General features: G+C 42.5%; 1 protein-coding gene across 4 annotated transcripts in view; it reads left to right on the top strand.

Annotated features, from left to right (window-relative positions):
• The window catches only part of TTLL5 (tubulin tyrosine ligase like 5), a 137410-nt gene that overhangs the window by 20529 nt on the left and 100489 nt on the right, over positions 1 to 16392 (top strand). For all 4 annotated transcript variants that reach the window (XM_065635545.1, XM_065635544.1, XM_065635546.1 and 1 more), the window contains 3 exons: positions 6461 to 6562; positions 6688 to 6779; positions 8866 to 8973. In XM_065635545.1, the coding sequence (XP_065491617.1) occupies positions 6461 to 6562; positions 6688 to 6779; positions 8866 to 8973 (302 nt within the window). The remainder of the gene's footprint in view (positions 1 to 6460; positions 6563 to 6687; positions 6780 to 8865; positions 8974 to 16392) is intronic.

Genomic DNA, 16392 nt, shown 5'->3' with positions numbered 1-16392 from the left:
GGAGAACCTCTCTCGACCTCCTAACCACCCCCCTTCTAATACACCCCAGGATGCCATTGGCCTTCTTGGCCACAAGGGCACAGTGCTGGCTCATGGTCATCCTGCTGTCCACCAGGACCCTGAGGTCCCTTTCCCCTACGCTGCTCTCTAATAGGTCATTCCTCAACTTATACTGGAACCTGGGGTTGTTCCTGCCTGGATGCAAGACTCTACACTTGCCCTTGTTATATTTCATTGAGTTTTTCCCTGCCCAACTCTCCAGCCTGTCCAGATCTCGCTGGATGGCAGCACAGCCTTCTGGTGTGTCAGCCGTTCCTCCCAGTTTGGTGTCATCAGCCATCTTGCTGATAGTACACTCTATTCCCTCATCCAAGTCATTGATGAGTATATTGAATAATACTGGTCCCAGTACTGACCCTTGAGGCACTCCACTAGATACAGGCCTCCAACCAGACTGTGCCCCATTGACCACGACACAGTATGGTTGCTGATACCTCTGCCTGGGAGGCTGTATTGCTGGCAACAGTTTGTGTGGAAACTGAACAGTGCACAATCAACCTCAGTTTAACCTTTCCTATTTCCAAGTATAGTTTTGGATTAGAAGCTCTCCATAATATTTCTGTTTAGAGGCTTTTGGAATCTAAATGCCTGTGTATCACATTAGTAGATGTCCTTGTCTTATCACTTTCCTTGAATTTTAAAAGGACAAGATTCATTAGAAGGGAAGGATCTTTGAGAGAATGGGAGTGCAGTAAGGCCAGGGAAACAAGTTAATGAAAGTGAATATCTTTGATGTCACTTGTTCAATTTAGACAGTGAATACAAGCAGTATATGATATCACAACAGGGGAAGGTGCCTCCCATGTCCTTGCTGCTGTGAGCTATATTATCTCTGTGTAATACATATCACAGAGATGACCCAGATTAATGCTGGGATAGGGGACCATTTCTCCTGCCTGTCCTCCCCTCTGTTCTGTCCCCCCCAGTCCATCAGCAGGTGAAAGAGTTCAGTCAACACAGGAGAAATCCACCTTTGAAAGCTTGTGGTTAGAACCTGTGTTATGGGGAAAGCAGGTCTGAATTCAGGCCAAAACACAGTTGATATCCTTTGTATGGTGGATACAGAACAGACATCCATTCCTTTCTTGATTACCTCTGTAATGTTTCACATTGTTAACAGGAAGAACTGGTGGTTTAGATGAGGTGGGGTCAGAGGAATGCACTGAAGTGGCAAGAAACCTTCCTGTCTGACTAATAGTGGAAAATTTCACCTGTTGCTAGATTTGTTTCTTTTTCACTTGACGAGTCCTACAGGAAAAATCTTTTAAGAATTAAAAGCAATGTGGATCCAGCTGTTGAACCATTCAGACCACACAGACTTCACTACCATCAATACACGGTGGTGTTAAGTGTATTGGGTCTCTACATTGCAGAGCCTATGGAGTAGTCCAGAACTTGGGCAGAGTCAGATCACAGTGGGAGAGAATAAGAGTTGCTTGAAGCAGAGCAAGAAAGAGGTGATGTTAGTGAGCCAAAGATAGTGTTTTGAAGAGTTTCACTTGATAAAGTAGTCTCCTTTGGCTGAAGATACACCTCTGCATGTGAACAGTCCAGCCTCCAGTTTAGGAGTACTCCTGGATTCCTGGCTCATTGCAGGCTCCCACATAGCAGCATCCATGAGTAATGCTTTGGCTAGGAAACAGTCCTGTCCTGGCAGATGACGACCTGGCCTCAGTTATTTGTGCCTTCATCACTCCTTGGCTGGATAGTAGCAGTATGAGATACCTGGGCATGGAGCCTTTAGTGCTTAGGAAAATATTAATAGCCCGTGCCGAATCTTGCAGCATGTGCCTGTGGTAAGTTGTGTTACTGAGAAAGCATCAGGCTTGCCCTTTGTTTTCTGTGCCACCTTACCATATCATTTCTAAATTGTTTTTAGGATCTTGACCCGTATCTTTTAGGTGACAAATATTCAATTCTTCGAAGGGGCCTGAAATTGGCAAAGGGGCCCAAAACTGGGAGAGAGGCCTGAAACTGGAAAAGAGGAGGGCCTGCAATGAAGTCAGAAAAGAGCAGGCTCTTACAATGAAAAAATCCTCTAAAAGGCTGTCAGATTTCTCAAGATTTTATTCTAACCTCAGGTTAACACCTATAAGATTTTACAAGCATTGAAGTTTTCCTGCTTTCTACTCTTACTGTAAGGCCTGTTCCTATGAACTTAGTGTCTCTGAAAATAACCTGTGAATTTCTGTTGAAGGAAGACATTCTGTAGCATGTGAATCTCCTGTTGTTCCTGGAGAGAACAAGTGTGGTGGCTGAGTAGCTTTGTTACTACAGCGGAAGTATAGTATGAAAAGCTGTAAAACTATAGAGTACCGAAGGTAATCATAACTGGTCTTTCAGTGGTGGTAAAACTTTTCCATCCCAAACAAGTGCAAAACACAGTGAGGGTGTGGGCTATTGCCAGCATTGTAGTTGTGGTCTGTCACCAATCTAACATCCAGAGGCTACTGATAGAGATTCTAGAAATAACTTGGATTTTCCGTTTGCAGACTTGCACTTAGCGTGTGGCTAGTAAGGCTGTCAGACCAGCTCTCAGAGCATGTATTAATCTGGCATTTGATTCTATTGTTCAAATCCTGTGGTTTTTTGATAGTAGACTTATTTAATGTTTTGGGGTGGTCTTTTTTTTTTGATGCATTGCTGAACTGGCCCATGATATCCCTTAAGATAACAACATCCTAGTAGAAGAGAAAGTTTGTGTACTGAGAGCTCTAGAACTCATTCAAATACCTTCTGAATAATCAGTTCCCATGGAAATGTAAATTCTATGACATGGAGTTCAGACCACCTAATAATTAAGGATGATCTCTGTAGAAGGAAGCTAATGCAAGCATTTGCAAGGTAAAGAAATACTGTTGTTTAGAAGAATTGTCTGTCTGCCAGGGCTTCATATCCTCATATTTCTGATTATGTGCATAATTGAAGAAATAAGCTGATAAGCATGGTGAACCTAATTGCCCTCTGCTTCAAAGTATCAAGGGAGCCATGACTTTGTGAAATAGTTTGTTGCTTGTGCTCAGTAACTTCCAGGATCTGACTGAAAGCGTATTATCAACAAATGCTTTCAGTATGCTGCCAATAAATGATTGTTAAGGTGGAGATGATGAAATCATAATTAAGAACAAATATAGGACTGTTGCCACTATTTTCAAAGCAAAAGTGCTAAATCCACAAAACTTACAGTTAAACAGAAGAGAAATTAAAATACTTTAAGCTGTGGAAATATGTGGAAAAGGGATCCAAACTCCTTTCTGTTCCCAGCTGCTCTGACTTAATGTGTAGTTAAAGCTCAGAAAAACATGGTGAAAATCTTTTTTTACTTTTTTTTTTTAATCTTGCCGCTTAGAGTTAATTACATCATGGAGGCGTTTGGCTTTTTTTGTTTGTTTTTTCCTGCTCCCACCTGTGTATTTAAGGATAGAGTTAATCTGATGAGCATCTTCATGGATTTGCTGGTATAGTTCTTGTGGAGAGAGATTTCTCAAAATGGCTACCAAGTGAGGGCAGTAGTCGCTTCATTTTCACTGAGAAATTAGATTTTTTTGGGGGGGTTTTTTTTTGGCCGTTCTTTCTGAAGGAAGGATTTTGTGTGTGTTTAACTTGTTAGATGTCCTTGTATAGTTCAGCTTCTTCTGAACTATGGAAAATAATAGGGGAATGATGAACAGAGATGACTATTAATGAGGCAGATTGAGGGTGCATTCTTTTCTGGACACTAACTTCATTGCACAGCCAGATGCTCCAAATTCTCCTCCATCTCTCACTCTTCCATTTTTCTTGAGCACTGCCTCCCTTTTCCTGCTTTGAGGCTTCACCCAAATCTACTTTTCTTGCAACTAACTGTTCTCCTTGGTACTTTTTCCCTCTTGCCGGGGCTTCTTAGGAAAGCATAGGTCTGACTTCCCTGTTACCCTTTCTTACTCCCCTTTATCTCTTTTGGGACATTGGCATCTTAAGCTGTTGTGATACAGGAGGATGATCAGATTGAATAAGGTGGATTTTTTTTTTCCTTTTTTTTTTAAAAAAAAAAAATAGAACATGCTTGTTGCTATGACTATGAGCTGTGGTCATTAGCAGTGGCTCATACTGGTTGTTCTGCCAACCAGATGCCCTGGATTCTGCCCTTGATCTTTTGCTTGATTTATTTTTCTCCAAAGTCTGAGGCCTAAAATGTATGTTGAAACAGGAATTGATTACATGCAGAATAAGAAAGTGATTGCAGTTGGATTAGGTAGGTCCCTTCCAACTAGAACTATGCTGTTACATTGTATGTAACTTGATGGCATGTCCTTGTCTGAATGTAGGATTTTGCAAGTGTCGCCACATAGAGTATTATCTTCTGCTGAATGTTTGAGAGTGTTTTTTTGTTTTAAAGTTGTTTTGTGGCCTGCTCCTAAAATGGATGCACTTCCCTGTTTCTGCCTTGACTCTGCATCCTAACACTCTCCTTTGTTATGTCTGAAAGTGGGTGCACCTGCATCTGATTGAAAGTTAATTGGTATCTTTCAATATTTGGTCAAGTGGCTGTTCAGTCAGACCTGTGATCTGACTTGCCTGTGGCTGTGTAATTTGTGGAGCAGACCAAGCAGCGTGGCTGGAGTGTAAAGCTGAGTGGGTGATGAGCTTTCAGCTGCAGTGCGTTGTCCTTACATTGACAAAGGCTGATGGTGCAACTACACCTTTAGAAAGCAACTTTTGCACAAGATGTAGTTTTAAACACTTTGAATTGGCATGGCTATAAAGCGAAACAGTCCTGCAGTGTTCCTGGCTGCTGGTTCCCATTCTCATGTTGACCCTTTCCTTTCCTGCACAGGTATATGATCAGTTCCCCTCTGGCTGCACAGTGCAAACTGGAATGGAGGGGCAGCTTGGGCAACTGTCCCAGCAGTTTGTTGCAGGAAGCTCCTTCCCTTCCCCCAGAAGCTTATATTGTTTCAGCATTCATTCAACCTCTTCTTAAAGAGGTGTGCTATTGATAAGATTACTGTTAAAATTGCTTCAGTGCAGTTTTATGTTGTATTACTGTGCTCAATCGGGGCCTTGTAGTGTCCATTGTATTGTGTCACCACAAGCATTTCTGTATCCGTGCAGTGAACTGATCTGATTTGATAAATAGCTCAGCAAAAAAGGCCATTTTTAGATGGCTTGCTGTGCAGGACAGACACTCTTGTGCCAGTATTGTGCAGGTAAAATGAAGGTGGACAGCTGAGGACAGAGTATGGATAGCTTAAGTCTGTGTGGCCCCTGGAGAGAGTGTGGAAAAAAAAAGCTTGTCAAGGTACAACTTTGTAGCTGAATCAGGGAGCCGATCTGCTGTTGTTTTTTGGCATCCTTTTCTCTATCACATCCTGTTCCCTCTGCCTCCCCTTCAACAGAAGACAAACAAAAATCCCTCAAATACCTTACAAACAAGAATCCGGGGCTATTTTTCAGTTGGATCAATTATTTGATTCATTTCAACACAAACATCTGTGATGGTAGTGTATGACTGAGGGAGTGGTGATGGAGTACTTGGATACAGTATGGGTAATGCCTTTTGACCTGGAGGTTACCACTGTTTCTGTAATAAACAGGCTAATTTAACTGTGATGGTGTTGGCTGTAGCAGGCTTCATATAGAGACTAGGTAAGCTTGTAGCAGTGTCTTGCTCCTGATCGTGATCTTCCCTGCAGTCCCTTTCCTTGTACACAGTTACATGACACCTTTTTGATTTGGGAGGGCTGCACAGTCCCTGAGAATGACAGCACCCTGGAGCGGATGCTGCCTTGTTGGACAAATTGGTCCAGCCTGCAGGTTGTACCTGGTTTCCTGGATGTCTCTTGAGAAAGAGGATTGACAATTGTTGGTGGTGGTAGGAACTGAGCTTTTCCTAAGGCATCCTTGGAGTACAGAAGAACTGAGCTGTGCTTATATGAGACTTGAGGAAATACTGACTGTAGTATGCATATGGCATGTGATAGTTCTGAATGTGCACGTTTCCCAGGACCAGTGGATCTTACGTATTCATGGTAGGTCCTGTTGTGAAACTGAGGGGACTGTCATGCTGACTGTCTAAAGCAAAGTGGCCTATTTGGGCAGAATGCCTGAGGACCACAAATCTAAGCAGCGAAGAAAAAAATGTGCCTAGTATGGTGTATATACTGTTATACTGTGAAAACTCCCAGAAGAACAAATGGAGCTCCCTCCTCTAAGACACTGAAAAAGAGACTAAATGTACCTGGATGTCACCCTTGAGAACAACTGTATTTATTGTGAGGGGAGGTTGCATTTCATGAAGTTTCATTACATGCATTCTCTCCCTGGCTGCTGTTGTTGAGTGGTCTGTGTTGTACTAGGCCACATTTAGCAAGCATGTCACTTGTTCAAGAAGTATTGTCAATCTTTATCCCTTTTACAGGTTTGCAACAGTGAGGTACGACCAGACATCCAAGAACATTAAAAACCAGTTCATGCATCTGACCAACTACAGCGTCAACAAGAAGAGTGGAGATTATGTGAGGTACTTGGCCAGAAAATGGTACTTGATCTCTAGAGATTGGGCCAGTTTACCTAAGCTGGTCTAAGGCTGGTGCAAGTCCCTAGAGGTAGGCCAGTGATGTCAGCTGTCTTGTCATTTATTTTTAGCTGTGATGATCCTGAAGTAGAGGATTATGGAAACAAGTGGAGCATGAGTGCAATCCTGAGGTACTTAAAACAAGAGGGGAGAGACACCGCAGGTCAGTAGAGATCTTGTTCTTTTATTCTTTTGTTGGATCTTAATCATCTCACTAGTGCAAATCCTAAGAAGTGAGGGAAGAGCCCCAGTGAGTCCCATTTAGCACCATAGCAGGGTGGAGGGAAGCGTTGCTCCTTACAGCTTACTCACTAGAGCTGTGCATTTATTCTTTATCCCCAGAGATGAGTCTTATCCCCAGAGATGAGGCCTCCCCCTTCCCTTTTGCAAATACTATTCTGGGACTTTCTCAGGGTGTGTTTCTTAATATTTTACTTACATTTCCCGTTTCTTAAGGTCATTCCCTTCCTTCTAAAAGCTTCCCTCCCTCTACTGCTCCCATGGCCTGTTCAGTCTGATGAGTGACCAACCTCTGGAGAACTGTGCCAGTTTGAATGACTCTTGGATGTGGTGTCATCTTTCCATGGCTCAGGTTTTTGCTGGGTGTTTTCATTTCAGTCTATGTTTCACATAAAATAGCTCCCTCTTCCACACCTTTGCCAGGTCTGCTGGGAGTAAATGCATCTGCAGAGCAGAATCCAGGTATATCCTTTAAGGGATAAATTACCTGTGATACTGAGGCATCAGTAATGCTACTGATAGCAGCTGTGCCCATATTGCAGATGTTGCCAGGGAACACTTAGATGTTGGAGGAAGGGGTTTGAATCTGGCTTTCAGATGGAAGTAGACTTTTTCCCAATCATATGCATACATGGCTGTCCAGTTACTTGCACCATATGTTTTCAGTAAGCTGTGTATGCATAGTTATTTATATTGATACATTTCCCCACCCCAACCTAAAGTATAAAACATGCACTTGTAATTATTAAGTAAATTCCTGAACAATGCAACTGGGTTTCTCTAACTATCTGTTACAAGGCTTCTTGCACCTTTCTCTAATGCATCTGGTTCTGGCCATAAGGAGGCAGAATGCTGGCTGGAAAGTGCTGACCTTGTCTGGGCTGGCAAGATTTTTGTGTTCTGGAATGTTTATGTGCACTTAGACATTCTCATGCTGCATTGCTTCCACTTAGTCGTCTTCTGGCACAGAAGTTCACATTGAATTTGCTTGCATGCTCCTCTGTAATTATTCAGGTCCCTGCATGTCATCATCTTACCATGAGAAATAGTACTTGTAGGTCTAAATCAAACTCTCTAGTCAAGTGGTTTGTACTAGATGTTCTTTGGGACAGGGATTACCAAATGTGGGTTTGCTGGAGGTCTTGTGTGTTTGCTTGTGCTCCCCTTGAGGGATGGAGAAGGCTCTCCTGTCAACCCTACTAACTTTCCAGTCTAGGACTCTAGTGTTTGTTCCCTCCACCTCTCACTTCTCTGTTGCTTATCCTTGAAAACAGAAACTAAGCGTGGTGTTTTTTCTGTTGCGTGACTCATCTCAAGCCTGGTGTAGAATCCAGGTCTACATATAACGTGCATATTTTCTTGTCTTTTTCTCCCTCTGTCAGCTGAGATTCCTGTTCCTGGGCTCTGTTTACAGGCTTATACATGAGCTGGAGAGAGCTTGCTGAAACTGCAGATTATCTATAGGTCAACAGGGCTGAAAGCTGTCACCAGTCCTATCATTTTGAAATGATTTGTGAATCATGATATGGGAACAGCTGCTTTAGAGGAAGGTGCAACATCACAAAACAGTTGTCTCATAAAAATCCACAAGAAAAATTTTAATGTCTCTGTAGCTATGACTTATTCTCTGTAGTTTAAGGTCTTATCTTGCTAACCCACTCTTGTTTAATCCTTCCTAATACTCTGAGTGGGTGGTGATCAGATTCCAGCTGACTTGTGCTGATGTGCTGGCCACATGTTTCTGCTTACTTGAACTGTACATATACTCACTTTTATCATTCTCATTTGTGAGTATTTTTGCATGAGGATACTTACACATGTATCTATAAATACTTATGTTTGCATGGATTTCCAAACATCATTGCTTTGTTATCCATAGGCTCTCACATGCTTTGATTCAAAAAGGTATCTGTCCATATGCTTCTGCCCATGTTTTTCTAGCTATTGTGTGCTATTTCACAATCTACTTCTTTTTTTTTTTTTTTTCTTTCCTCCTCCCCTCCTTGCAGCACTGATGGCCAGCGTGGAAGACCTGATTATCAAGACTGTAGTTTCTGCTGAGCTGGCCATTGCAACAGCCTGTAAAACTTTTCTTTCACATCGTGGCAGCTGCTTTGGTAAGGCACTGGGGGCATCTTTGTCGATTAAGTCTATGAGTACTGTTTGAAACTTCCAGCTTTCTGATGCTACAGAGAAACATGCATTCCCTACTGCAAGGAAGCTGGATACTGTTTTTATTCTCATTATAGGCCTCTGTGAGGGCAGGGGATGTTGCATCACAGTTGTCCCTGTGCCAGTGTCGTTCATCAGAATCTCGTGTCATAAAATAGGATGATGAAAAGGGACTTGAAAGGGAACTGGGGAAGTGCTGAAAAGTTGAAGGTGTTGACCCACTAGTGCCTTTGCAAAGGATGGTTGTGGATGATTAAACATCCCTTTAGAGCATTTAATATTTTCTGTTGATCCATCTAGTCTGATGTAATTCTGAAATATTGTCCTACGTGCATCTGAGAACTAGGGAGGAATGTTTAATGCAGTGGCTGGAATGATGGTGGTGGTGTAGCTTCTGGGCTTGTGCTTGTGTGAAAGTACCACATGGTGGCGTGAAAACCTATTTCTGGCAGAAGCTGGATGTAGAACTATGTGCTGGCAAAGGGATTTGAGAACTTGCTGGCTGCAGATGCTGGGAGGAGGTCCAGAATGCAGCGGCTGGTACCACAGTGTGCCTTCTCCCGCTTTCCAGTGGCTGCTTCCCAACCTTCCCGAAAGAGGCCTCCTCCTGCTGTTAGCTGCCCTTTGCTCATGTGGATACACTCATGAAGATGGAGTCTTGGGGAAATGAGTCTAGAATTAGTCTCAGTCAGTGTTTAAACCAGATATCAATCTTGGCTTAAGCTATCCTGTATTTAGGTATTGGGACTTATATTTAAACCAGCCATGACAGGTAAATCCATTTGGGTGGTCCTTGCATTACACTTGGGTATTAACAAGTCTGCAGCTTTCAACAGTTCAACATAAATGCTGTCATCTTTGGATATTTGGGGGTGATGAGACAGTGAAGAATCAAGGAGGAGCGGTGGCTGATGTTTTGTTTAGTTACCTGCCAAACTAGCTACATCTCTGGCCTTAGCTTTTCCTGACTGACTATGATGCCTTTATTCAAAGTTGGAGAACCTTGACATACACATGGGATTTATGAGTTAGGTAATAGTTTTAGTGAAGTAGCAGCTTATCAGGTACTCCAGAAAAGTCAACAACTGGACTGAAAAAAAGGCACACCAGAAAACTTACCTGCCTCTTTTTTTGCTTCTCCCTTTTCCTCACTCAGTTTTGTCTCTGGATTCCTCTGAGTTGTGTATGTGGAAACTTACGTTCCTTATGTATTTTCTGCTGGGCCTGGCTGTGAGGTTATTCCACTTCCTGCTGCCTCCCCAGGGCTGGACTAACCACCCTCTCAGATGCTCCCCCACAAATAAACTGTTTTGTTCCATTTATTTCAGTGTAAACATGAATTAAGAGCTTCCCAGGAAAGAGAGCTTAAGTAGGAGCCATACTGCTTCCCTAGGGAGCCTGAGGCATTTCCAGAGCTCAGTACTTTCTGCCACCTTCCCCCACAATTAAGTGGTGGTCCTTGTCCAAAGGATCTGAACTGCCCTGTTTGTGCTCATTCTTCATCAACGTATCTTGTTCTGACACTCTTTGGTTGTGCCACTTTTAACCCTTTTGTATTATAAAAAAAGGCAGTTTTTCTAGCTGGAAATGTTCAGAATGGCTGAGTTCATAGTTGTTACCATAAGGGAGAAAACTGAGAATGACTGTTTCAAGGCAAAATGCAGAGGCTCCCAAGAGCCTTTATTTTCATTCTGGACTTGAACAATGAAACTGCCTGTGTGTCCTGAGAAAGACTGATCATTTGAAAAGTATCTTGGACTTTAGAAACCCATATCCGAGATTCAGATACAGAGGTAGGCCTGGTTTCGAAAACTTCTAAAAAATATTACTAACTTAATGTGTATTCTACTCTAGTCTTTGTAATGCTATTCTAAAGAATAGGACTCCATCACAATTGACACCTTCGTGCTAGAAGTTTAATCACAAGTACGTATTTATCTAGGTTAGGTTGTCCACTTTATTTCTCTAACAGTTTAGCACTGCTGTGGTCCTTCATTTGTTTCCCAAGTAAATGTTGTTGTGTGTGTGTTTGGTTGTTTTGTTTCCTTGTTTTTTAAATGTAATATACTTGTTTTCTAGGTTTAAGGGAAGAAGCTCCATTTATGGCTTCTCCATGTTCTAAAATAAGACTGGTAAGACAGTCTGTATGGTTCCAGCTACCCACGTTTGCCTAAAAAGTGAGAGTGGTAGGTCAGGGTGATTCTTTTTCTAATATCAAAGCAGACTGCTGATGACAATTTATGGAAAGATTGTAGCGAGTCCTCTTTTGGCCACGTCATGTGAGCTGTTTACTGCATTCTAGTAATCGGTTCTCAGAGGACTTGGGATTCTCAGTAGTTTTGTTCCTCTGAAGTGCATCACAGAAAGTAGTGAAAGTACTGCGTGATTTTGCTGCAGCTTTGTTCAGGCATTGTTTTTAAAAATGTGGTCTCAAGCCTCTATTTTGTTCTTGTAAAATCCCTCATGTAAAATTAAGCTGCTCCCCCTCAGTGGGATGAGGGAGAGAACTGGAAAAAAGAAAAAGGTAGACCTCTTGGTTTTAAGATAGAGAGTTTAACAGGACAGAAAGGCAAATCATAATAATAGAATATTATAAAATGAGTGATGCAAAATACAATTGCTCACCACCTGGTGATCAATGCTCAGCAGTTCCCCTGGCCAGCTTCCCCCAAATGAGTGGGAAGTCATATGAGTGTGGTGTCATATCCCTTTGTCCAACTGGGGTCAGCTGTCCTGGCTGTGCCCTCTCCCAATCTTGTGTATCTGGCACCATGTGAGAAGCTGAAAAGTCCTTGAGTACTTAGCAACAACTAAAACATCAGTGTGTTATCAACATTATTCTGAATCCAAAATGCAGCACCATACCAGCTTCTGGGAAGAAAATGAACTATCCCAGCTGAAGTTAGGGCATGAAGGCAGTGTAATTTCCACCAAGACTCCTGTTCTTTGATGTTAGCCTTGAAGATGGCCTTACTAGCTTTTCTGAATTCAGAGTAGAAGGATGATTCTGAGTCTGATTTTGGTATAGGTGATGAGCCCAATTCTAATCTTCACCAAAGAAAGCAGTGGTTTATGTAGAAGGAGGGCAAGCAAGATGGTAAAAAGTCTTGAGAGCAACATTTATGAGGATTGGCTGAGGTCACTTGGTTTGTTCAGCTTGGAGAAGTGAAGGCTGAGGGGTGACCTCATGGCAGTCTATAGCTTCCTCAAGGGGGACAGCAGAGGGGGAGAGAAGGTTCTTTACAGAGAGAGTGGTTGGTCTCTAGAACAGGTTTCTCAAGGAAGTGGTCACGGCACCAACCCTGTCAGAGTTCAAGGAGTATCTGGATGATGCTCTTGGTCTCATGATTTAGTTTTATTTAGTCCTTAGAGGAGCATGGGGTTGGACTTGTTGATCCTTATGGGTCCCTTCCAACTCAAGGTATTCTCTGATTCTATGTAGGCACCTGAAATTAATCCAACTAAGTGTCCTTCAGGCTTCAGTAGAAAGAAAAAAGGTTGAGAAGTCATCTTGTAAGTGATGGACTTTCTCTGGTTACCCATGGTGGAGAAAGTGCTTCTGAGTAATGTGATTACACATTTGGCCAAGCTAGTATGACAAACTCTGGCAGGTGCAGGCTGCATCTTGTGAAGCAGACAAGAAGGTCAACATGTGCAATAATCATGCCCCCTCTTATTGGGTCCTTTCCTGTAATAACACTGAGAGATTAAGCCTTTCTCTGCTAAGGTTATCTAAAAAAGGGAGTTAAGCTGTATTATTTGGAGTGCAAGGCAACTTCCCCCACAAGACTGCAGCACCAATACTTTCCCCCAAGCCTTTGCTGTCCAGAGTAGAGGCTTCTATTCTGTTACTTGTTATGACACAGTGTCGCCTTTTGCTTATCTAAGCCTAAAGTGTTATGCCGGCTTGTTGTAGAATAACAGGAGTTATTTGAGACCTGATTGGGATAGCCCCGAAGATATAGTTTTGTTCAAGTCCCCATAGCTGTTAAGATGTGCTCTACTAGAGTTGAAGCAAGTACTGTACCATCACTAAATAAAGTGATGGAGTTAATTTAGAAAATACTATGTAGTCTCTGAAGCCTGAAGTTTGGCAGTGTGTTCAGCAAAGCAGTACATCCATCACTATACTCTTAGAAGTTTTTATTCCTTGCACTGTCTGGTTGCTGCTTTGGATGAAATTGTAGCACAGTTAACTTTTCTAACTGAAGCTCCTTGATGTATGTTGTCTATAAGCATGGTCTGCAGGGTACCTTTAGTTAAAGCACCGAAAAGGTAGGAAGGAAAAAGACTTGAATTTCAGTGGCACAGGTGTAGTTCCTTGTATCAGGAACATCTGTAAATATGCTCCTGCTTAAAATGAGATGATTGGTTTTTATTGTACAAGCAGGAGAGTTGCATAGTATGCAACTTCTTTTCAGTGTATATGTGTCCTTCATAACCTCAGGTTGCCTCCATTCAATTGCAGAACCCGTATTTTGCAGTAAAGCTGCTTCTTTTTCCCTAGTGAACAAGCTGAAAACAAAGACCAGAGTTACAGTGACCCTCTAGGAATTGAGCTTATTCATTCTGTGCAAAATCATAAAAACATTGTTTGCGCTACCGGGCTATCACTTCTGGCTTAGTTTCTAGACTTGCAGAGAATAGCGAATTCTTTAGGGATATTTTCTAAAAGGGGATGCCAGTGAAGTCTTTGACAGGACTATAAGCCAAGCTTGGAATACATGGTAGTTTACCAGAACCAAAAAGCTTGAAACCATGTCTCTAGCCTTCCTCTTAGTCTTAAATAATGGCATTGGCAAAAAAAAAATCTCTGGCAGGAGTGTTGCTGTTAGACTTTGGTCTGAAGCTGGCCCTTCTCTTGGGAGGATGGGAAGCTCTGTCAGCAGTGACTTCTCTGTGGGGGCCGGAGAGGAGAGACAGGCTGTTCCTGCTGAGTCTTGGCAACCGCTGGTACCTCCTGATGTAATTCCGATCTCTTTAGCAAACAGCAAGGGTGAAACATGTTTCTGTGGATTGTGTAACAGTAGCAAGAGGAGGGGATCAAGGGAAGGCACTGTGGAAATTTGCTATCTTGGTTTCTTCTATTCTTCCCTTCGTAACAATAGTGATGCAAGGTGGGTTGTCATAAACCTCCCATTGCCACAGCATAAGGCATGTGTTTCTCTTTTAGTCATTCTCTTTTTCTTTGCTCTCTCTACAGAGGGAAATAACAATCTTGCTTATGTTGGTAATTGCAGAGGATCTACTTCTGATCTTGCTATGCTCATGTGACTGTACATCTTTGTGCTGCCTGCGTATTTACTTTTACAAATGATAGTGGGATTTCATAGTAGAAAGGATACTTCTGTATGTAATTGAGGTAGCACCTCTTCCAAATGTGGAAGAGGGCCAAGGAGATATTTCTAGGATAGCTGAAAATGCAGGTGATTTATGTTCTGTTTGTGCCCTAGTATCACAGGCAGATTTGAGAACCCCTTTTTGCTAAGCCCTATGTGGGAACCTGTGAGACTTGATTCTGTTGCCAGAACATGGATATTACATATCTTCTGATCATGCCCTAAGGTAACAGAGACATCTCTCAAGCGGTTCTAGGTATGACCTACAATACGTGAGACTTGGGGCATTATGCAGCAGTAGTGGAGCCTTCCTAGGAGACCCTGAGGCATTGCAGATGGCATTAGATATCTGTGTCAACAATGGAATTGAGTCAACAGGGATACTCCGAAGAGTTTACTGTCCTAATAAACAAGGCAGACACAAGGGAAAGGAGAATAAAGCACCAGCAGCATGGTCAAGGCTAGCTAAGGTCAAGAGGTCACCCACATGTATTTGTAAATATGGGTGGAGTGGGTAACTGGATGGGAAAGAGTGAGGTTTAAAAAGCAAGTGGTTTGGAAGGGAGAAATTGTGGGAGAGGAGGACAAAGTCAGAGGAGCCTGAATACTAGCAAAGATCTTTTGGGGGGCAGAGGGAGAGAATGGCCAGCAGCAAAAGCATCAGCAGCCAGTCAAAACAAAATGCTCTGCTTCCTGCCTGGGGCTGGGAGGTTGCAGACCAGCAGCTGCCACAGGCCCACTCATCACTTCTTTGCCTCGGGCATCAGTGTCTGGCCACTGGAGTTTGCCATGCCATTAAGAGTTGCAGGTCTTCACCAAACCTGAGATTTTATTTTGAAAGAATGTATCAAAATCATCAGCAGTTTCTTCTGATCAAAAAGTTTTGTTAATGTTTACACTTAAAATCCCCACCTCCTCCTCTTCACTCTGCTGCAGCCTTTTCTGTCTGGGGAGCAAGAGAGCCAAATGTAGATTCAGCCTCATTTCTTTGGAGCAAACCAACTCCTTAACTCTCTGCTGTTTTGCTTCCCACTCAATGTCTGGCTACACAGTCTATAAAAGCAAGCAGGCAATACTCACTCTGCTGCCATTGCCTCCCTTTCCAAGTCCCCCCCACAGCTCATCAGCTTCCTATTATAAGCTACATGAGCTCTCGCACAGCTGTTTGCATAGGAAGAGCTTGTCAGGCAGTCCAGCTCTCTGGAACCAGCATCAATGTCAGGCAGGCGACAAAAAGCTGAGGCCAGAATTCAAGGAGAGCAGCATGGCAAAGAAACTCTCCTGCTTTCACTCCAGACACTAGGGAACTGGTTAATTCCATGGAAATCCTTCTTCTCTGCCAATACCCTGTTCTGTGGTGTTTTGAAAAAATGTACATAAGTTACCCTGATGATCATTAACTGTACTTGATGCTGGAAGAGGGAATTGCATTAATGCCAACTTCTGATATACAGTCGTCTTTGTGTAGCATCCTTCTTGCAACTCTTTCCAGACTAGAGAGAACGTGTGTATAGAGTGAAACAATAAAATCAGTCTTGGAATGAGAAGCTGGCTTCAGTCTGACCTGTGTAGAGCAGAACTCATCTAGCAGATGTGATATGTTATGAATGTTTGAGAAACTAAGGAAAAAATATTTCTATAGTGGTTTGCTGCAAAGTGGGAAGCTGTCAATAAGATAATTATGAGAGGTTGTCCATGTAGATGGAGCTGCTGAGGAGAAGACTGTTGTACCCCCATGGGGATCTTCCACAAAACCATACATGAATAATTGAAAAGAATATGATGCTTGGAAAAAAGCAAGATTTTCTGTAGCTGTCTGGAACAATTAATGTAGGGATTAAACAGTAAAAAGGAGAATGAAGTTCTGTTGTGTCCAGGATTCAATGGAAGAAGTAGATGGGACCTGCTGGGCTTGTGTCAATTCTATGTGAAAACAAGTAGTAGAGTTCTGCATGAACTGCAGTTCATGGACAGCAAAGAATTAATTTTTTGATAGAATACTTTTCTAAGACTCATTTTCTGTTT

The sequence above is a fragment of the Caloenas nicobarica genome, chromosome 5, assembly GCF_036013445.1.
Source record: "Caloenas nicobarica isolate bCalNic1 chromosome 5, bCalNic1.hap1, whole genome shotgun sequence".
Classification (NCBI taxonomy): Eukaryota; Metazoa; Chordata; class Aves; order Columbiformes; family Columbidae; genus Caloenas; species Caloenas nicobarica.
Note: the sequence above shows the minus strand (reverse complement) of the source record. Positions and strands in the feature narration are given on the sequence as shown.